The following is a 23,735-nucleotide window of genomic DNA, read 5'->3' as shown; positions in this document are numbered from 1 at the left end:
TTTTTTCCTGTAATGTGTATTTTATCAATCAGGATCAAAGAGCTGTAGAAATTAGAAATGGAAAAGATCTTGCCAGGTTATCTCCTTTATCAATGCAAGAACATTTTCCACAGAGTATTTCTGTAATGCATAGTCCAATTTCACTTTCAAGACTGCAATGAATGTTTCCCACTGTTTCTTTCAGCAGATCATTCCACAGTCATATCAATTGTCTTTTTCCTAATAACATCTTTAAAAGTTCCTCTCCTTTTTTTCTGAATTACAGATTTTCTTATTTTTCTCATACTGGGTTTGTTTAGCAATATTTATATCCTCCTAAGGTTTCTTACAAAGTTTCTGTGTTTACTTTTTCCAGAGCCAATGTTTAAATCAGCTGTATGATTCTTATCCTTTTCTCTTAATCCAGTGTTTTAAACCCTCTAAAACGACTTTTTGCTGCTCTCTGAATTTTTTTTTTCCCAGCTTGTAGGTATGATGGACACAATGGGCACAAACTGGAGCACAAGAGGTTCTGTCTAAACACCAGGAAGCATTTCTGTGCTGTGCAGATGATGGAGCACTGGCGCAGGCTGCCCAGAGAGGCTATGTTGTCTCCTTCTTGGAGATCTTCAAAAGCCACCTGGATGTGGTCCTGGTCCCCCTGCTCTGGGTGCCTCTGCTGGAGCAGGGGTTGGTCCAGGTGGAAACAGAGATCTCTGTCAACCTCTACCACTCTGTGGTTCTGTGATGATTTTGCTTCTGAGTGTTAATGCAGATTTCTCACCAGAGTTGTTCAGAAAGTGCCGTACACATCCCTGCCTGTTTAAATGGAGACCTGGCTGGTTCTTCGTAGCGTTTGGAACTCTGCATGAATATCCAATTCACTTCTTACCCATGGATTTCAGCCTTTTCAGAATTATCCCAGATAATTCCCTTGCTGCTGAATAATTGCATGTAGCTTCAGCTTTTTAGGCAGTCCCTTTATTAGCTACCCTTTTCAGTTCTCCGGCATTAAAGTATTTCAGTTTGGAAAACAGATGACTGAGTAGAGAATGGGAAACAATTATTCATGTTTCCCATGATTTAAAGAAGTGGAGCTTCAAATAAAATGACAAAGAGATAAACAATATTGTCTTTATCACATTATGCATATTTAAATTGAGGAGCTCACTACCTCAGTATATTTTAGTTATTACAATTGTCAATGAATACAAAACATTATTAGACTAATGGATCAGTGTAAAAGAATGTTAGTAAGATCAACAGAGTAAACTCTTCTCAAAGACCATCCTAAATTACAATAAAAGAAGCAAGGTGGGTGCTGAAACAAAAATAGCTCAGATGACTTTCAATGGTCATATGTGGCATACATATTTAAACTAAATTGTACTTGCGATAGATTTACATTGGTCACTCACTGAGGTAAACGTGTTATTATTTGTTTGGTCCTAACTGATGTGATCTAAGGGCAAAAATGCAGTAGTGACGTCTTTCTGGCAGTAACACAGTTAAATATTTCTCAGCTAGTTGGTTGTGTGTTTTTACCATGTAAACAGTGATAGATTTGTCTGGGTGCAAAACCTAATTGTTCAACCATGCCACAAATATGCACTGTGGTCAAACAGACCTAAGGCAAAATACAAATGTTCCAGTCTTCTAAATCACATTGTGTAGTTAACTACACAATTATTTCAAAGCTTTTTGTGCTTTCTCTGAGGATTCTCACTCAGGCCGTTCAATGGTTTCAGATTCATTACTGAAATTTAGCTTAAATAATGGCTTTTCAAGCGTATTTCAAAACTGCTCCTCAAGACTTCACCTTAATGTCTTATTTTGAAACCAGTGAGACTTTACTGAGGAAGAAGTGATCTAATTGCACCTTAAAATAGATCCTTCCTCATTAGAGATATGTAGATTTCTTCAGGTGTTGGTTTACTGTTGAATGATGAAGGCCTGTCTCAAATGTATGCTTGTACCTAGGCTCTCTTAATATGAATGAGAAGTAGGTACATAACTACCTTTAAGAATCTGAGCATAATCTTCTCATAGTTTTCCTACCTCCAAAGCCATTGCTGTTTCTAAGTTTACATTCTATTTATTTCTGCAGAGTTGTTTAATTTGTTTTTAAATACTCTCTTTGAAGTGGGTTTGGTCAAAGTAAGCCTTCCTAATTCATGATAGCTTCCTAAAGATTTACTTTTCTTACTTGCTTTGTAGACCATTTTTATTAGTGTCTCCCAGCACTTCAGACAACAGTGTCCAAACTCTGAAGACAGTGTAGACAGTGCTACACTTGTCTTCTTCAGTTGGGACAAGTCAGAATTTTACAACAAATCCTAAATAATGACCCATACTGTTATTATAAAAAATCAAACATTTTCTGCTTTCTGCAGCTGAAGAACTTGTAAAATTGTTTCCTTCAAATGCAAGAAAACAAAACCACATATGAAAACCTGCATGTTTCTTAAACAAAATAAAATCAAAATCTAATGAAGTCAGTAGTATTATTACTCTTGACTTGATTGTTTTGATTTCTATCTCATTGAAGAAATTCAGCACATTTGGAAAGGTTTGTTCACCATCACTAAAAGATACTCTATAACACTACAGAAAATTAGGATTAGATTGTACAAGCAAGCACTTTCTGTTACTGGGATACTTTGTTCTTCTTTTACTCTGCTTCCTGAAGGAGAATGTATCTTTTCTTTCCATTCACCTATTCTTTCTGCTCTCTTATTTATTTATTTTTAGCTTCTCCACTGCTTTCCATATCTCTTTAGTCTATTGTGAGACACTCAATTTCCAACCTTAAAAGAAAAAAAAAAATTTTTATCTCTTCTTTATAGCATTTCTGCTTCTGTCTGATATAATTGGGCTTTATAATCAGTTTATTGCAGATTATATAATAAAATCATATGCTAAATTGTTTGTAATATGTCTAAGCAATTGTATTCTTTGTTGCATTGTATACAGATGATTACTTTACTAGTAAATATTTTTTCTTTTTATCAGCTGCTTTGAATCAGATTTGTCATAAGACAATATCATCGCTTTCTCCATCCAGATTGTCATTGCAAACAAACAAGCTCAAGTCTCTATGAAAAGCATAGATGGCTTGGTCTTGACCTTGCTATCAGTTTTCCCATTAAAATCAACGGAGTTGTACCAATGTAAACCTGATGTAGGAAAGAATCAATTTATGTATAATTATACAGATCCAAATCATAGGTTTATATAGATATCAATGTAAAAAGAATAAATAATACAATCATTTGGAAATACCACAGAAAGTATAGAAATAAATGTATTTTATGTACCAGCAGGTTTGCTTGCATGCAAATAGCATGCATATGAAGCATCTTAATGAAATCCAGTCTGGTTTATTTCAGTGAAAAGAATATGGTACTAGTCTAATGAGCCATATGCAGGGCCTTAAATTGTCACAATAAAATTTACAGCCTTTTGCTAAATACCTAACATATAACTGATAGGAAAACAATAATGTTATTTAGACTCATTTGATGAATAGTCCCCTTGTTAATAAAACCTCTTTTTTCTTTCTTTTTTACTGCTTAATAGAGAAGAAAATCACGTTATTCGGACCTTGACTTTGAAGTAAGTTTCACTGAATTATTCCTGATTCTTGTAGCATTTTCCTAAAAGTAAATATGAGGTGTCCATTTTAACAGTTTTAGTTTCTGACATGTTAGATGTCATAGGACTGTTCAGTTGGTACTGTATAGAACATGATGAGCAATTCATTAGAACTACTTTGGTGCAACTTGTTTGTAAACTATTCTGAGATCAAACTGTCATATTATAATATTACTCATCATGGTTTTAGTTTTTAAATTCTCTGCCTCTTCATTTTCATCTATTTTTCTTTTCTTTTTTTTTTTTTTTTTTGTTGGCTATCTATCTATTGAAAAAGTGTGATGTTTCTGTAGGACTGGCCACATTGTTGCAGGAGCTTGATTTTTTTCAAGAAGTCTTCAGTCATTTGTTCTATCTCTTCCTTCAGTACTAATTTACTAACATATGACTTCCACATACAAATAGTGGGATGAATGTGCCAATTTTTTGAATGATGATATGCTGCAGTTGTCAAGGCTGATAGATCACATTTTATTTTAAAAAAAAAAAAAAAAGTTTATGTAAGGTTCCTTATGTTCCATTGAATTAGACTCTATCTCTGTTACAATGATGAAGTCTCTGAGTGTTTTCTTTACATGAGGCAATATAACCATACATTTTCAGGGACAATAATAATTTATTTTAATTTTTATATAGGCTGTCCATGTATCATCATCAGTAGCTTAGATATTATATAGCATGTAAGCACTTTTACTTTCAGATTTAAGATTCTGGTCCATAGAAAAGCAAGAAGTAGAATTAGCTCAAAGCAACCATAGCAGTTGTCATAGTAGAGGCCGTAGAAGCCTTGCAATGTAAGATGGGTTTGCTTTGGTGACTTGCCTTTGCTGGAAGCTGACCTTCTGTGTCTCTGTATGTATTTATTGGTGGCTTAATATCACTCCTAATGTCCATTGTCATTTTTCCCCAGAGGGTGTAGTTACCTTAAGTAGTCATGTAACTTCTCAAATATAGCACCAGATAAAGATTCACACACTAAGGTAAGGTAAATGAAATTATCCTAAATATTCTTTAAGATAAATGTGTAGGAAGGAAGAGCATGAATCAAATACAAAATTCTGATGAGTAAGTGACTCTAAAATTAAATACAAAGAATCTGAAGAAAAGTTATGTAATTATAAGGATACAAAGAATACTGAATTTACTGTTCTTTGTTTAAAGGTATTAATATAGTGCTGTTCCTAATGAGAATATTCTCTGTGGCAACAGATACTAAAACATTCTTCTTAACCACTCAGGAGAGTATAACCCAACACCAAGTAGACACCAACAATACTGTATACATTCTGTTCTAAAGAATTAGGCCTCTCATTACATTTTCTACTCACATACTGTATTTGAGACATTTATCCCTTTTTTCTTATCTTGTTTGGAGCATTGTTGCTGCATTCCCTAATATATTTAGAATAATGTTTGTAATGCGGGAGAAAATATTTGTTTGTAAAAAGGAAAGCACTGGGCCATTGGGAATCACTGCTGAGGAAATAAGATCAACAAAGACAGTTGCTGTTGTGTTGTGGAAGTACAGAGTCAGACTAACCCCGTCTCAACTCTCTGTTTTATGGTTCCTTTGATTAGGCCTGTGGGCTTTCCTGTACTTTTCCATGTAATGCAGCTGTCTGTCTAAGGTACAGCAAGAAAAAAAGCCAAAAAGTGTTCAGATAGTCACTCAGATTCCTTCACTTATCAAGGCATACTGACAAAAAGATTTGAGATAGTGTTGTGTGGCCAAAACACTGCTCTGTTCTGATACCTCAGAGCAGCTTTACTGCAAACTGGGATAGTCTGAAGGTGAGGTCAAGCCTGAGTGATTGTACTACTTTTGTAACACTTTCTCTTTGTCTCTTAACAATGCCAGCTGGCACTGTCTGAGACAATGTCCTTCTATAGTTCTGAGGATAACAAATGCTATTTTTAGTATACAATATGGACAAGATTGTCAGACTTGGCTCCCTCCATCCTTTTCCCAATAGCACTGTCTCAGAAGACTCTCCACCCCTCAGCCTCTCCTGCATCCTTCCATGTGTCCCTATATGCATACACAGTATACTCACAGACATGGCAATCCTAGCAAATCAGACATTTTGAGGAATATTTCTGCTTGCCAAAATACCACTGTTTATACAGATCATATTTTTAGAATTTTCTTCACTATTTCAGTCTTTTGCAACCATCTCTCTTCCAGTAGTTCCTGAAGTGTCCTTAAAGAACAAGGTACCACTCACAATAGGCAACATAACCGTGGACTTCTTTTGGAGACTTAAAAAAATTTAGTAACATTCATGGAGAATATTCTATGCTAGATGGTGCCAGTGAATGGTCTCAGACATGTTTAACTTACCGCTGTAGAGTCATGGTTTAATAGCAAAAAAATACATATACTACTCTCCATAGAATGGATAATACAAACAAACAAAAATCACATGGAAAATAAATTACCGAGAGTCACAGAGGTAATTAAAAATCAGGTGCTGTATAGGTTGAATACTGGCAGACCTTGTCTGTACTCAATGTCATAAAACATAAATCCCTGTTATCTCCAATATTTGTGAGAATATATGAGAGAAAATTAGAAATGTGAATGTCCAACAAGATCTTCATCTAGCCACTGCTGTTAAAGATAATATTTACAAATATTTACTTATTTGTATCTTGATATTTACAAATATATTAACAGCAAGAAGAGAGCCAAGGCAAAATTGTTGGATGCAACAGGGAGCATTACCACCAAGGATAAGGAAGAGGCTGAGGTATTCAATGCCTTCATTACTTCTGTCTTTAATAGCTGTCTTAAAGATACTCAGCCTGAGCTGGAGGAGGGAGATGAGGAGCAGAATAAACCTTCCACAATTCAAGAGGAAACAGAAACTTGCTACTCCACTTGGACTGTCACAAGTCCATGGGTCCAGATGGAATTCATCTGTGGGTACTGAGGGAGCTGGCAGAAGTGGTTTCCAAGCTGCTTTCCATTGTTTATTATTATTATTTTCCATCCTCCTGCAAAAGACATTCCATCACCCAGCATAAGAAATGAAACAGTGGAGGCAGAAAATCGGCATGTCTGAGTGAGGACCTGCTGGTCAAACTGAAGGATAAGTGAAAACAGGGATACATGGCCTGTGAATAATATAGGGATGGTGTCATGATATGCAGAGATAGGATCAGGAAAGCCAAGATGCAGATGGAATCGAACTTGATGAGAGATGTGAAAAATAACAAGGTTTTCTTTACATACATTGGTCAGAAGAGGCAGGCAAAGGAGTATGTTCCCCCCCCTGATAAATGAGAAGGGAAAACTGTCTTCAGCTGACACAGAAAAGTCTCTGGTACTCAATGGGTTCTTTGCCCTAGCCTTCACTAGCAACTTCCCATGCCCTCTGTGTCCCTGAACCTCCAAGTGGGAGTAGGGAGAACAAAATCCCTCCCACTGTAAAAGAAGAGAAAGTCTGAGACCACCTCATGAGACTGACTATGTTTCGGTCTATGGGGCTAGACAACATGCACCCCAGAGTCCTGAAGGAGCTGGTTGATGTGGTGCCACAGAGTTATCTAGATCAATCTGAGTCTGTGACAGGGAGGCAGTAGGCCTGTGGGCTCCCCAGCCCCCAAAATGGGAAGGAAGAAGGGGAAAGGGGAGATGGGAGCTGGGCTCAAGGAAGCAAACAGAGCAGTGGCAATGATCTGAGAAGGAAAACTTATTTTACTAACTATGATATCAGAACATCAGATAACACAATATACAATCTAACTGAAATTAAGGCTAATAAATCAAGTGAAATAAGAGAGCATTTTCCGAAGACTAAGAAGCCTACTTTGAAATTGAAGGCTCACAGCTTGGAAGCACACCCACACCTGCTGCCAGGCAATGAGAGAGCCCATCAAGCATCAATTCCGTGACATATTTTTCTCTTTGACGGTGAGGTCCTCTGGGATATGTAGTTATTCTCTGTGCTCCGCATGATGTCATGATGTGGAATACCAATAGCAAAAATTACATGTGGTACAGGTACATGTAGTAAGATTACATGTGAGTACTAGTACAATAGAAAAATGACATGTGGTTTCCAAAGCACTCAATCTTATATTTGAAAAGTTGTGACTGTCAAATTAACTGAAATATGTAAACATTTTTTAAGAATGGGACAAAAGAAGGCCTGGGGTACTACAGGCTGTGTAGCCTGTTGTTTGCACCTAGGATAATGAATCTTACATGTAAAAGATGTTAAGATATATGTAAGACAAGGAGGTGATTCAAGACAGTCCACACAGTCGCCAAGAGCAGATCATACATTATCATTCTGGTGGCCTTCTTTGATGGAGTGATAGCATTGGTGGGTAAAGGAAGAGACATCTAATGAGGGCTTTGATGTGGCCCCACACTACATCGTTATCTCTGAAGAAATATGGATTTGGAGGCTGGACTGTTTGGTGGAGAAAGAATTAGTTGAAGGTTGAGGCAGAAGGTTGAGGTCAACAGCTCTATGTTGAGGTAAAGGCCAGTCATGAGTGGTATCACCAAGGAGTCTGTCTTGGGTTCTGTACTCTCTAACATCTTTGTCAGTTACATATGGGCTTATCTAGTTTGCTGATGACACCAAGCTGAGTGGTGCAGTTGATATGACAAATGAAAGGAAAATGCCATCCAAAGAGATCTGAACAAGCTCAAAAAGTTGGTCCATATGAAACTTATGAGAAACTTATCATACACTTTGATCAGGACAGTAACAGATATGCATACAGACTAGGACTCTCCAGGAGAAGGTCTGTGGAGAAGTAATTGGGGTCCTGGTGAACAAAAAGCTGGGTATGAGCCAACAGTGTGCTCTTGCAGGCCAGAAGGCCAACAGTATCCTGGGCTGCCCATCAGCAGGAGAAAGGTGATTGTGTCCCTCTGCTCTGCACTTGTGAGGCCCCATCTGCGGTACTGCATCCCAGACTCAAGCCCTCAGGATAAAGAGCTGTTGTAGTGGGCCAACAGGGGAGCCACAAGGATGACTGGAGCGCCTCTCTTGTGAAGAAAGGCTGAGGGAGCTGGGCTTGTTTGACTTGGAGAAAAGAATGCCTGAAGACCTCTCTGAAGTTTTCCAGTACAAGGAAGCTTATAAGCACAAGGGAGGACAACTTCTTACACAGTGTAATAACGATTGGACAGATGGCTTTATAGTAAAAAAGAGGAGATTTAGGCTAGATATTAGGGAGAAATTCTTTATTCATAGTGGTGATGCACTGAAAGATGTTGCCTGAAGAAGTTGTGGATGCCACATTCTTGAAGTTGTTCAAGACCAGGTTGGATGGAGCCCTGAGCAGCCTGATCTGGTCATGGCAACACTGTCTATGGCACGGGGCTTGGAACTAGGTGATCTTTAAGGCCCCTTCCAATAGCAGTCCTGGTCAACCAGGATGGTCTCAGACAACTGGAGACTTGCTAATGTGACTCCCATCTACAATGAAGGATCAGAAGGAGGATCAAGGGAATCACAGGCCTGTCAACCTGACCTCAGTTTTGGGGAAAGGTCAAGAAGCACATCATCTTGACTGCAATCATGTGGCGTGTGTGAGACTACCAGGGAATAAGGCATAGCCTGCATGGATTCATGAAAAGCAGGTCCTGCTTGACACACCTGATCTCCTTCTATGACTGTGTATCCTTCTGAGTGGATGAGGGAAAGGCTGTGGATATAGTCTGCCTAGACTTCTGTGAAGCCTTTGACACTGTCTCTCACAGTATTCTCTGAGAAAAGCTTGCAGTCCATGGCTTGGACAGGTGTACTCTTCCTGGGTAAAAAAAATGGCCAGCCAGCCAGGCCCAGAGAATGATGGCAGATGGACTTAAATCCAATTGGCAGCCAGTCACTAATGGTGATCCAAAACATGAGCAGTATTCTGGTCTGGGAGTTTGGGATCCTTGCTTCTGCTGACTGTTGTAATGCCAGGTAGGTGTTCAGCAACCTCAGTTGTTATCTTCTGAATTTCCCTGCATCTGGACAGGTAGTTTTGTTCACAAAGGCTCTGCACTAAAACCTAGCTCTAAGATCAAATGAAAGTCGTTCTAATTATGTTGAAGAGAAGAACAGATTCTATGCAAATTCCCAGGAGGTCTTTATAATAGGTGTGCTCTGTCACTTACAAATACACTATTATTATATGAATTTTGGGATAAAAGATTACAAATACCTTTAAATTCTATGAGAGGATCTGAATCCTGGCTTTCCCTACTCATCCTTTCCACCCTTCCCTTTATCACTGTATGCACTTGCAATAAACAGTTTTTATGCTAAATAATTCAGAAAATGCTCTCCAGGATTCAAGTCATCTCTGGCTGCCTTTGAGCTCTGTTAGGAAAAGCAAGAATACAATGTACAAACCTTGGACTGTCTTCTCTGTCCACAGACCAGCATACTTTCACTAGTAATAATGCTGAATTGATACTGAATTGTTGGAGTTGCCTTCTTTCAGATTTTCACTCACAATAGCCATTCATTAACAGCAATATTAAAAACTTACACAAAAATTTAAAACCTTTTTCTTCCTAACATGAAGACACCTCTCCAAGACAAAGGTGGAAAAAAAAAAAAATTTAAAAAAAAAAAAAAAAAGTCCCATGCTTAGAAGGAAAAATTCTTTCCTGTTTCTAAGTTTGGCAACTTATGAGACCTATAACATCTTGAAAACGCAGCAGGTTTGCATTACACAGCTGGGAAGGCATTTCCCCATCTGTTCTTTTCACTTATCTATTTCATACAATATTTGTGACACCATTTTTACCTGTGATTATGTAGAACATTTCCAAAGCAAATTGAATAACATCATTTTTAATATTACCAATAATCCTAAGATTGACTAGGAATATTGATCAAAATATTTTTGCTTGAAGTAGATTTCAGCTAAAATGCTATTATAAATTAAATATATATATATTGAGCTGAATATACAGTTATGTCTGAAGTACTTCTCACCTTGGTAGCCACTCAGAGTGCTCTTCTAAGAGTACATACTAATCAGAGTAAGGCTTATCCTTTCCAAAATTAAAAATAGATTTTATTTATAGGAGGGGTAGAAATGTAGAAGAGGTGTCAATTCAACCTAGTCTGCTTTAGAATGTGAGACATGAGTTGCCGAACTTGGTTAACATCTGGCTGAACATAAGCCAGTATCATGCCAAGGTTGCCAAGGAGGCCAGTGGCATCTTGGCCTGAAGTAGGAATTTTGTGGCCATCAGGACTAGGGAAGTGATTGTCCCTCTGTACTCAGAACTGGTAAGACTTTGAATAGTATCCAGATTTGGACCCCTCACTACAAGAAGGATATCTAATTGCTTGAGCATGAGCTGAAGAGAGCAACAAATCTGGTGCAGGTCTAAATTGCAAAACATACGAGAAGCAGCTGAGGTTAACTGCGGCTGTTTAGTCTGGAGCAAATGAGGCTGAGTTGAGACTACAGTGCTCTTCACATCTACCAGAAAGGAGGCCACAGCAAAGGAGGTGCCAATCTTGATTCTCAGCTGACAAGTGATAGGACCGAAGGCAACAGCCTCGAGTGGTACCAAAGGAGCAGGGAGATCTTCACAAAAAGAGTGACTAGGGATTGGAACTGGCTGTCTGGGAAAGTGGTAGAGTCATCATCCCTGGAGACCTGTGGATGTGGCATGGCACTTAGGGACACGGTTTAGCTGTGGACTTGTGGTATTAGCTGAATGGTTGGACTTGACATTCTTGAAAGTCTTTTCCAACCAATGATTATAGCATTGTAGCAATCTAAAGAGAGCGAGTCCATAGAGTGGTGGCTAGGTGGGAGGCAGGTGATCCTGGAAGGGGGTGCAGCATGACAAACCCACATCTGAGCCTGAAGATGGCGTCATTTCTAAGGGCAGCAGCAGGGGCTGCTCTATCACCCTGTTGAAGAATTTCACTTCTGCAGTCGTCCCTGTCTATGTTGCTCAAGATCTCCAGCTCTGTGTTGATAAAACTTATGTATTTCTTAGATTGATAAAGCTGTGCTTCCTATGCTGGTCATTTAAAAGAGAAACAAACAAACAAATAATAATAATAATTTTTTAAAATAATAAAAAAATTATTAAACCCCTGCAAATATATTTTCTCATAAAAGAGAAATAGTTATGCAACAGAGCATATTTTCTAGAAAACAGAAAAGATGGTTAATTCCAATAAGAAATAAAATAAATTGTATAAAAGGCTAGAAATTAAGAATTAATGCTGGAAATTTAAGTTACTGCACCTCACTGAAGTTTAGATCATTTTGTCTAAAAAGTGAGGAGGGCAGGGATTTCAGAGGATAGAAATTATAGAGTTGAAGCCAGGCAAACACAAAGCAGCTAAAAGATCCATCCATCCATGTACATACCAGTTTTTCCACTATTAAGAATAAAATTTAAAGCCTTTTTATTTTTTCTGGTAGACTGTGCACTGCAAGTATTTAATTTCTCCTCCCACCTGCATCTCCTTGGGAATAATGTATTGAACTGAGTAAGATATTTGCATTATTCATATTTTCTATTTAACAAATTCTTGGGTACACAGCTCAGAAAAAAATATCAGAAAGTAACATTCTCTATGTTTCTAGTCTACTATTAAAAAGTTTCCCGCTGGAGACATTTGTTTCATATGCTTTTTTTCCTGCTTTTAGAGCCAGTATTTTAACCCACCAAATCTGTTTTATTACCTGAAGCATCTCCTTATTCCATTGAATAATAATCTTAGAGGCAGAACCTTTCTTTTTAAAATTCAGTGTATATGAAATATGCTAAATATCCCTGTCTACTGTTACAGTAACAGCTTAAAAGAATCCCTAGGAAGTCGCTTATGTGAAACTTCCCTCATAAATTTAGATCAGCTATCTCTAGTTAAATTATGTTTCGCAAGCAGTTCCTCACTGAATCCTGCAAAATTGTTTCCCTTTTCACCCCACAAGTCATGTTAAGTTAATAGGTCTTTAATTGCTTGCTATGTCTCATGTCTCTTTTGTGAACAATGTTGCCAATTTCGTGTTCTTAGAAATGGAACAAGTTCTCAAGCTAGGGCGTAGCTGCATTAAGGATAATATGGTTATTACAGCATAGCAGTAGGACAGCTATGCACAGCCAAGAGAGCAGCCGTATTTCATGGAATTTAGAAACTCAGAATACAAATAAAAGATATAAACAATTTTAAAATTCTATTTGTAAAATATTATTTGAGAGTCAGCTATTGCTGCTCCATTTTTGAAAGTATTTTAACCAGAGTAGGTGGAAGTGTACATAAGTTTGTGGGTTTTGTCATGTATGCTGCCAGGGAAAATCAGGCTTGACAATGAGTGTATAGAGGCTGGTGACCTATACTTTTTCTATCAGCATCAAGTGGTTGTGACACTGGCTGCAACTCCAGTCTGCGCAGACACAGAATCTTAAAAAAAGACAAGCTTTGCTCATCTGCTGAGGGTGCTTTACCTCAGTCCCTCCTGTGTCCCTCCAGAACACCGAACAAGACTGGCTGAACAGTAAACAGCCTTCGACTCAGCTCCAGAAGCTGGTCTGAATCCATACCTGACAATGAACATCTTTTGGAAAGAACTCAGATGACAGGCATGACAGTCCAGGCTTGAAAACAGGTTTCACTCTCCACATAACTGCCAAAGCAGATACAGGGCCTGAGGGCCCCTCCAACTGTGGAGGCCATTTTGGGATCTCCACCTCTTGCACAGGAATGCCATATAATCAGTTTTTGTGAAAGGATGCCCTGTGCATTGTCTACAGGGAGCATAGCATCCAATCACTCAAAGGCAGTAACGTTGAAAATGGTGCCTAATTACCTAATGTGAATGCCATTTTAACAGCATTTTCTGCATCTGAATTCATTTGGTGGTGATATGCAAGACAAAATGTCTTAATTAAAAAGACTTAAGATTTGGAGTTTTTGTCTTTTGGTCTTAGAGTCCTGAGTTTGGTGTTTTTAAAGTTTGTTTATTTTCAGTAGGTACAAAATGCTGTTGCATTTCTCTTGAAATCAAAATATTAGTATCCTTACTGAAAACAAAAACTATGTAAAATATTTCTAATGTGCAAAAGAGAAAATTACTTCTGAGATGCTGCCATCGCTTTCCAGCTTTTTCCAGCATAGCACAGAAAGAACATCCCTTTGTTTCAGCAACTCAATAAATGTTGGGAAAATCAGTCATTTGAATACAAGAGATGCATTAAACAGAAGAGAGAGAAGACTCGGTGCAATTCACTTCCTTTGATTAAGTCTATAGGGAAAAGATGGCCCTGCCAAATTTAATTTTCTTTATCACACTGGGGGAAAGAATGGTTCTCTTAAAAAAGCCCAGATACAATCATAAGTATAAGCAATTACATGGTTTTTTGTTTGTTTGTTTATTTGTTTTTTGCAGAAGGTCATGCATACAAGAAAGAGACATATGGAATTGTTTCAAGAGTTAAATCAGAAATTTCAGACTCTGGACAGATTTCGGGATGTGCCAAAATCAGGCAGCATGGTAAGTTTTCCTTCCAGGATATGAAAAATATGCTATGTTTATAACAATAACAATGAAACAAGAAATCTTGAATTAAATATTATTTCCTGTGAAGACCTCATTTTATGCTGCTTTTATATAGCCTCAAGAATGAGAACAAAAGATATTTTTGGTAATCTAACTTATGGTGAGACTCATTACATTTTGCAACTAGACCATAACTAACTCACTGACATCATTACAGATGACAAGAAATTGAACTGTAGGGAACACATTTAAAATCTGTATGTGTCTCCTATGTCTAAAGGCCTTTATATACAGAAAGCAGCTTCATAATGTAATTTACCCAACAGGGTTTTTTTTACCTCTGGCTAGGCAAGCAAATATTAAATTAATTATAACAAGTCCAGCTAGAGTCACCTATATGTTAGAGTGCCCAGAAAGAGCACAGAGTCTCTGTAATGCTCTGTCTTTCCTTTAATAGGTCTATAAATATTTAGCACTTGAAAAGCAAAAATTAACTCATCCTGAATTGACTATGCTATCATCATAATTCAGATTTGTGCACACACACACACACACACAGTCATAACACCCTGACTATATCTGATATGATAATGAGAGCAAGGAAATAGTTGATTTTGCCTAATTAAGACAGGTAATTTAGTGTGACATACTTTCTAGCAGTAATATTATGATTAGTAATAATTTTCTATATAACTTTATAATGTGAAAATTGCATATTGAATGAAAGTGAGCTAGAACTGTCTTATTTTACAATTTATGAATAGTTGCTCTCAGACATGAGGAAGTACTGAGCAGAAATGAGGTCTAATCTAGCAGAAATTTGGCCCAGACTCATGAATCTTTATCTGTGATATGTTTTATTTTTCACCCAGTTCTCACCCACTCCTCCATCTGAGATCTACTAGCACATAAAGTATGCGTTCCCCCCTCTATTTGAGGTTTTCTGTCCATGTAGAGCTTGAATTCATTCAAAATCTTGTAGGTGGTCTCCATGGATGAGTGGCGCAGACTCTATTTCAAATCAGTGACGTTTTTTGGAAGGGTCTGCTAATAACAGCTTCTAGTGGAGTGGTCTTCCTGTAAGGCAGTCAAAGAGTGATCCAGATAGATACCTAAATACCAGAATCTCAGGCCTTTAGACAGCCTCAGATATCTTAGTCTACAGCAAAGTAAAAGTGGTGATGACATAGGACCCACATGTCTGTTTAAAGACAGTGGAAGTTCTAGCAGGATGTCTAAAGGAATCTAAAGCAGATGTGAAAATGTTTCATTTTGGGAAATAGCATGTTATAGCAGAAATCATTGAACACTTCAGTCTCACTCCATAATGGCTTTTATCCTGTAAAAATTAACATTCCAAAAGAATTCATGGACAGTTGAAAACAGGCAGCTTTCAGTCTGCTTATCTTAATGTGATCCTACATGAGCTCATCAGCCTGTAAAGCAAAGTCACTCTCCCATTCTCAAGGAACAGGTTTCTGCTGTCCTGCCATTATCCTGCCCCAATTTAAATGCAAACTGGCAATCTCTATCTCAGACTATGCCATATTTCAGACAGCAAGCTCTCCTCAATTACACTCCCTTCCCTTGTGCTTTTCTACACAGCCACTATTGAAATGTTGGCTGCTGTTACTGGATCACTTGGCCATTCCTCACACACTACACTTCTTGCAGAGGACAGGGCTTGGCTGGTAGCTCAGATGAGCAGCCTGCCAAAGGGCCTTTTGCTCCCAGAGTAGGATGGTCGCAGCCTGTCTCCCTGAAAAGCTAGTTCCTCCCTCTGACTCCTGTGTCTCATGAGAGCACATTAGGGATCAGCCTCATAAACAGAAAATGCATCATTTCATCCTTGAATTCAATTATTTTTTCTTCCCTGTTCTTTAGGAGAATTCAGCGCCAAACAAGGTTCCATGGGACAATTTCAAAACCACAGGCGACTATCAACACTATACAACGATAAACGTATTAGACACAGAGGCAAAAGATACTTTAGAACTAAGACCAGCAGAATGGGAGAAATGTCTGAACTTGCCTTTAGATGTGCAAGAAGGTGACTTTCAAACAGAAGTTTAACAAAAATGAAAATAAACTGAACAAAACAAAAACAAACAAAAAATGAATTGCACTGACAATAAAGAAACTTTGGGAATCCTGACACTCCTGTCTGAACGTTGTGACTACTTTATGCCAGGCTCTCCCCGTGCCAAATGTCAGTGGTTTTTTCGTACAGTTTCTTCCCACTAGTATGGCTAGTGGAGAACCAGGTGTACAATTCTTACCATCGTGTGTTGTAAGTACCCGTGGAATGGATTTGTAAGGTAATCTTTATAGATAAACCTCAAGCAACGATTCATGTTGTAACAGCTTCATTTGGTTTAGTTTTCAAAAAACTTCACCATGAAGCACAATGTATATATTTATGCAGTTTTTAAAGTTTATAACAGTCTGTTTGGCCATTACTACACTTTTTACTTTATAATATAAAAGCAAAGTTTTTGTCATTAAATGAATGTCTGTTGAGCTACATTCTTCATTGCTTTAAATGCAATAAAGTAATAATCTCACTTTTATATGAATAATATATTTCACATCTTTATTATTGCAGTTTTCTCTGGAAAGCTCAGAGTAGCTTTCTCTGCTGCAGCTGTGTATAAAATATTTAAAATGTTGTATGGTGTAAATAAACCTTTGTCTACATATCAGTTTCTTAGTGCATTTTATTCTGTATTTGTTGATCTTAAATTTGCATAAAGTTTTCTTTAAAAAGTATACATGCTGAATATGTATTTGGAGTTTTCATAGTATATTGTTCTAGCTCCTCCAAGGAGTTTCTGTATTACTAAGTTTGTAAAGCCATTCTGCATTTTCTTTCTTTGGATATCCTCTGTGACAATGAACCGTATAAGCTGTCGGAATACTATTACAACTGTTCTATTTTATACATATTTTTGTTTTGTTGAAGAAAGATAACTCTTGGAAAATAAGTTGTTTCAATGCACAGCACCCCGGGAAATTGTTTATTTAGAATCATCTTTTTTTTTTTTTTTTTTTTTTTTTTTGCATGTTCTTGTTGCTGTATAACAACAAGAAAGACTTCAAAGATAAAAATTCTGAAATATTTTTGACAAAAAAAAAAAAGAGTCTGTTTCATATTGTAAATCAAGAGCTCAGTGTGATTTAAGCTGCAAGTACAGTTTAAAAAAAAAAAAAAAAAAAAAAAAGATTAGAAAGGAAGAGTAAACCTGTTCCATGCTCAAAAGCAAAAGCAGATCTTCAAAGCCTCTCCTCATCTACCACATTGCTGTGGGAAGTTGGGAGGGTATCTCATACGTCTGGGTGCCAGATTGCTAGAGGAAAAAGTTACCCAAACTATTTTAGTACTTGCTATACATACTTGAATATGCCCCATCCTAATAGCTGGAGCGATCTTCTGAGGGGAAGAAAACAAGACATCTATTTTGTCAGGCAGGAAGGCAGGAAACAATACTAGATTACAGAGTTGTCAGGGAGAGCTTTACCTAGAGCTTTGGAAGTTTTTTGGAAATCATCCTTCATTCATTGAGAGGGTGGATGGTCATACTGTTGTTTTCCAAAAAAACAGTCTAAGGAGAATTTTTTGCAGTAGCTTTCACTTCTCTGAATCCTAACAGAAGGACAGCACTTTCTCCAGGCCATAGTAAAGTCTTTAAGTCATGAAAAAGAGACTGACTTTGCCTATTCCAAATGAGCAAGTATCTAATTCAAAGTGCAGACTTCATCTAATGCTTAATTTAATCTTTGCATTAATACAAAATAACTAGTTCCCAACCTGTTACCAAGTCCTCTATCCAATTTAGGTGCCTAAAAGTTAGATGTTGTAGGGCTTAATCCTGCAGTATGCCAGACAATCAGGACTGGCCCTCTGTCAATAGGCTAACGGAGAAGGAAGCAGCTGGCAAAGCGGACTGTGTGGCCAATGGACATCACTCTGCTGAGATCTAATAGTGCACAAAAACTCAGTTCTTCACAAGGAGAGCATTTAAGTTCTCAAATATCAAGTCTCTCTCCTTCCTATCTAAAAATCTAAATCTAAGTTAAATATACAATGGAAAATTCACATTTTTTGAGGATTTCATCTGGCATGGTTGGTATTTCTCAAGCAAAGCAGGTTTGCAAAATTTCCATTTTTCAAGACCAAATCAGAAAGCTTAAGCTTCCTGATCCAGCTATAAGCCTTAGCATTCTCCTTGATTGATCAAAATGTAATGTAAATCCAGAGCACCTTGGTATTTCAGCAACTAGTGCAGAGAGAATTTATATAAGCCTTACACTAGCAGTTCAGTTACAGCAGCAGGAAGCTTAGGGTAGACTGAAAACTTACTCAGGAAACATTATAAATCAGTCCACATTCAACATGCTGCTGACCCAGTTGTGCTGTTATTAATAACCCAGTTGATGCAGGTTTGACATTAACATGAGTATGTACTGCACAGCAGTTGCAGATGTACTTTCCATGTGTGAGCAGCAATGTTCAGTGCCTTTTTAACCATATCTTTTTCTGCACTGTTCAGAAAATCATATAGAATTTTATTTTTCTATGTATTTAATGTCTAGAAATACTAAGAACATGCCAAAACCCACTGTATTTACCTATTAAAGTTTTTGCTTCATATCAGTGCAGTTTGTTTTTCATAGACAAGCTGCCTCACAAAGTCATGGCTTTCTGCTCAAGAGAACTGGAGAGGCTGGAGAGTTGGGTGGAGAGGAACCTTATGAAGTTCAACAAGGGCAAGTGTAGAGTCTTGCACCTGGGGAGCAAAAACCTCATGCATCAGTATAGGTTAGAGACTGACCTGCTGGAAAGTAGCTCTGCAGAAAAGGACCTTGGTGTCCTGGTGGATATCAGGTTGGCCATGAGCAAGCAGTGTGCTCTAGAGGCTAAAAAGAATGGTGTTCTGGAGTTTGTCAAAAAGAGTCTAGTCAGCAGGTTGAGGGAGGTGATCTCCCTCTCTGCTCTGCCCCAATGAGGCAACATCTGGAGTACCATGTTCAGTTCTGGGCTCTGCAGTTCAAAAAAGATGAGGAACTGTTGGAGAGCGTCTAGCATAGGGCCTGATGAGAAAGGTCCTGGAGCATTTCCCTGGTGAGGAAAGGCTGTCACTTGGACTTGTTGAGATGGAGAAGACTGAGGGGGGATCTTATCATTGCTTATAAAAAAAGCATTAAAAGCATCCCTGGTTCAGTCAGTGCTCACATGGAAACTCTAGTATCCTTGTCTCCTTTCTCTACAGTTTCTCCAGGTGTGCTGAAGTTCTTAAATAATTCTCAGTAAATTCTGATATAATTGGAGTATTCTGTTTGATCCCTGTAGAAAGAAGAAAAACTCAGCCAGGAAGGTTCAGTCAATTTTAACATAATTTTTTATCTAACTGCTATTTAGTGACCTAAATATATAATACCTATAAATACCTGACCAGAAAGTTATGGGCACCAGGCATGTAAATAATACTAGGTAATCATCTTAACCTACAGACATTAGCACCTGCTGCTCCTTCTCTGGTCTGGTGAATGAAGAATCTATTTCTTAGGTAATGCTGCTTCATCAAAGACTTACAGAGAGCTACCTGCTGCCTGCTGGCTGAGTTTTACAGTCAGAAAGGGAGTAAAGATGATGTGAATCCTTTTAGATGGAGTTGGAATTGTTTCCCAGGTCCTCAAATTGTGCTGAATTCTGAGCATTTTCAGATTTTTAACACCCTCTCCACTAGTTCTGTGTTCAAACAGTGACAGCTCCTCAGTTGCTGACTTTTTCCAAACATATAGTGGGCACCTAAGACTTGAAAGGGATTAGGAATTGTTGCACCTGACTGTTCATCCCTGTAGCTATATTTTGAACACCTGCACATCAAGAGAAACTGCATTAAAAACACAGCTCTAGTCTCAGTATTTTATTGATTAGATTAGCAAGTAGCCTAGCTGGAGGTGTCTACTTACTTTCACAGTTTATATAAGCAGGTAATATGCCTTCATCAACATGAAATTTCAAGCTTAGCAAACAGGCACCTACGCCTCACATGATGCAGCACTGACCATACCAAAAATCTATATCCATTTGTGTATTCCTACTTAGGAGTTTAAATACCTTTAAAAATCTTTTTCTCTAGATCCAGTTTTAAGAACAGCTACAAGCTAGTTTGTGGGCTTTTTTTTCATCGTCAATTCAGTGATTTATCACATTATGTTCCTGGGCTACTGACACAGGAAATTGCAAAAGGTGATGCCTGAAGGACCACATACAATAAAAAGGAAACTAGAATTGATTAGTATATATGTTCAATTTTTTATTCAGTGTCTCCTTGGACCTATCTACTTTATTTCCTGCTCTTCTCAAGAACAGTGTTTTAGAAAAAAACATTTTTAGAGCTCTCTTTTCAGTAATTACATTATTAAATCAAGCAAGGATTAGCTATGGTTTCTAAAGACAGATAGGAAGAATCCATTACACTTAATTTGGAAATCTTAACTACAACACGATCTTGCCAATATTTTGAGTATTGAGCACTTGCAAGGCAATCTAACTCTGTCTATTTTAGTTGTTCCTTCTATAATATACAGGAAGGCACCTCTGAAGCCCAGCTGGGTTCATCCCATTCTCTACATTTAGTACTAACATCTTTATATTGACTGCACAGAAAATTTAAAAGCCTCTTGAGGGCAATATAATAATTCTGCTAAATGAAGCACCAAGTTTAGCTAGATTTAGTCATGAACACGTGAGCTAACCTCCAGGCTCCTACAGTAACCAGTGGAAAACAGGTCAATACCAGCAATAAAACCTATAGATGACTTCAGCTTAGCCATTCTTAGAGACAGGATTCATTTACTTTGAGATGCTCTAGTGAGTCTGAAACATCTGCATGGAGTTAGCAGATATGAAAGGGAGACCTCCATGCTTCTAGTCCAGGCAGGATCCCACACTGTATCTGATATTAAACACTTGCATTAAGACATGTGAATTCAACTTCAAAAAGATTTTCTGACGTAATTGAGGTTATCCAGCCTCCATCATGCACAGAGAGTTGCAATGGGTTAGAAATCTTATTTCACATTTGCCAACTTCATACAAATGTCATAGGTACTCTCACTATGACACGTTGCCACATTACTCAGAATCCACCTTCCTTCCTCTTCTTGAGAACATTTATGTCTGTTCCAGCAGAGGTCTCATATTTTCAATAACAACTCTAATTGTTAAACTTCCACATCCTTTGTAAAAAACCCACCACACAGTACAAACTGATAAGTTATCAATAAATCTGAAAAAAGACCATTCTGGATGATGAAAATTGAACTAGGCAATTTACAGTGTTGTGTGTGGAGCTGCTTTGAATTTCAAATACAAATGTAACTGTAGAATATATTCTTGTCATACTGACCTAGCAGGCAATCTTTCCTTCTGACTCTGAATGCTTCTCCTAACTATTAGGCAATGGTCAAGTTACCTCTTTTTTTCTGTGTTCTTCTAACCCTTTGGCACTTCTAATTGTGATTAGACAAAGATCAAACCTGAACTTAGAAGATCACAAATGTAATTGCCAGTGATTTCTCTGATCTTTTCCATCCTTTTCCTGAAACAGATGGTGGTGGTGGTTCTAATTGCTACAGGATTATCTGGAGGTGGAAGGTCTTCAGTTTTCTTTCAGAGTCTTCTGACTAGCAAATAATTATGCACAGAAGGAGTAACACTCACACCCTCAGAGAAGAAAATGTCAGCCATGCTCAGTGCATAAATTCAGACAGGCCTGAGAATGTTATTTTTGCCAAAGAAATAAAATATTGGTCTCTGAACTCCATCCTTAACAAGTCAACTTGGGCTTGGGATAGCTTGAATAAAAATTTAGAAATAATCAGTTCCTAAGGCAGATTACACAGAAATAGAAGACGTAATGTGGCACACCATAGAATGAATGATCTTAAAGTGAGAAGGTATGGAAAAGAGTTTTCAGTTTTACTGTGTAACTAACTCCAATGTAAACGTTGGCTTTCAGGCAGTAGGTAGAAAACTCTATATATTTAAAAAAAAAAAAAAAAAAAAAAAAAGATGTTAATTACCTCATAATTAATTATGAAAAAAAATAAAAATATCTAATTGCATTCTATAAGAGAATGCACATTTTTCTCTGTCAGTCCTGGAAAGTAAAAAATACATTCATGCTTAATATATGATATGAAATATCTAAATAATTTCAGCATACATTTCCAAAAAATAAAGTATCTAAATCATCTGCTTCAGCATCACCCTTTAATAATAAATTGTTGGCTATCTTTTGGTCAGAATTAACCAATTAAAAGATGTTAAACATTTACGTATACTCAAAGTGAAAAAGAACTAATTAACTTTGAACTGGAAATTTATTTTCTGAAAACAGACCATTACAAATATACGTATATTGAACTGAAAGATTTAAAGTAGATTTTTTTGAACTGACAATGGTCCCTTAAGTCCCTGTGTTCTTCTGAAATTGGGATGGCAATAAAGAAACTGATTAATTTTGGTAGGTAAAGCCAGATTATCCTTTCTCCTGTGGCTAATGATTGCATATCAAGAAGTCCCACATTTAATTAAGAAACCCTATTCTAGGATGTCTACTTTTCTGCTTTTCTACTGTGCAGCAGCAATTCAGATCTTATGAATCCGGTGTACAAAGTCTGCAAAAACGGGGAGAAAATGTCCTTCATTCGTCACAGAAAGAAATAATTATTAAAAATAGTCTAATTTTTGCATCTGACCAGAAGATTACTACCAGGAACCAGGAATGAAGACCTCTTGTTCCATTCTCAGTCTGCCTAAAAACACAAAGTGCTGGAGACCTTTGGATACTCTAAATGTGTGAAGACACTGAAGAACTCATTGTAGCTGCCGGATCAACAGCACATTTTGTCTTAGGTATTAGCTGCAAAATCTTAGACTTTCTTAGGTTGTTTTTAATGTTTAAATTCTTTGAAAGTTTAAGTCCATGCATTTGCCTCCTATCTTGACACACTGTTTACCAAAGCTGCTGTATCAGCAAGTGAAGATGTAAGCAGAAGTCATACAGGGAGGTGTAGTTTCCTCAAACTTATCCCTAAGTAATGTTTTCCTAATACATGTTCCCACAAAAGATATCAACCAAGGATTACTTATAAAAAATAAAAGATAAAGCCACTGAGAAGATTGTTATCTGTCTTCTCAAGCATCCATCTTGCTCTGCTTCCACATCACAAGAGAGACATGAACATATTTGAACAAGTCTACAGGAGAGGTGTTGAAGCACCTCTCCTATAAAGAGGGGTTGAGAGTATTGGCATTGTTTAGACTAGAGAAGAGAATGCTCTAGGGATACCTTATTTCAGCCTTCCAATATATATAGGGACCCATAAGAAAGATGGGGAGACACTCTCCACAAGAGTATAGTACCTGGACAAGGTGCAATATCCCCTTCCTGGAAGTGTTCAGTGCCAGGTTTGATGGAACTTTGGGCAACCTGATCTAGTGGAAAGCGTAGCTACCCTTGAAAGAGGTTGGAAACCTCATTATCTTTAGAGGTCCTCTCTAACTGAAACCATCCTATGATTCTATGATTGCATTA

General features: G+C 37.5%; 1 protein-coding gene across 23 annotated transcripts in view; it reads left to right on the top strand.

Moving 5' to 3' along the window:
* ADGRB3 (adhesion G protein-coupled receptor B3) overlaps positions 1-16,824 on the top strand; it is a 426,584-nt gene extending 409,760 nt beyond the window's left edge. For 19 of the 23 annotated variants that reach the window (XM_085542010.1, XM_085542007.1, XM_085541996.1 and 16 more), the window contains 3 exons: positions 3,559-3,594; positions 14,017-14,121; positions 16,012-16,824. In XM_085542010.1, the coding sequence (XP_085398136.1) occupies positions 3,559-3,594; positions 14,017-14,121; positions 16,012-16,200 (330 nt within the window). In that variant the 3' untranslated portion in view covers positions 16,201-16,824. Of the gene's footprint in view, positions 1-3,558; positions 3,595-4,543; positions 4,726-6,310; positions 6,384-14,016; positions 14,122-16,011 lie in introns of those variants that run through there. The other 4 variants (XM_085541999.1, XM_085541993.1, XR_014944219.1 and 1 more) reach the window with 3 other exon arrangements.
* Positions 16,825-23,735: the final 6,911 nt, after the last annotated feature.

This window comes from Coturnix japonica, chromosome 3, assembly GCF_054131305.1.
Source record: "Coturnix japonica strain WE chromosome 3, WE-NBRP24, whole genome shotgun sequence".
NCBI classification, from domain to species: Eukaryota; Metazoa; Chordata; class Aves; order Galliformes; family Phasianidae; genus Coturnix; species Coturnix japonica.
Note: the sequence above shows the minus strand (reverse complement) of the source record. Positions and strands in the feature narration are given on the sequence as shown.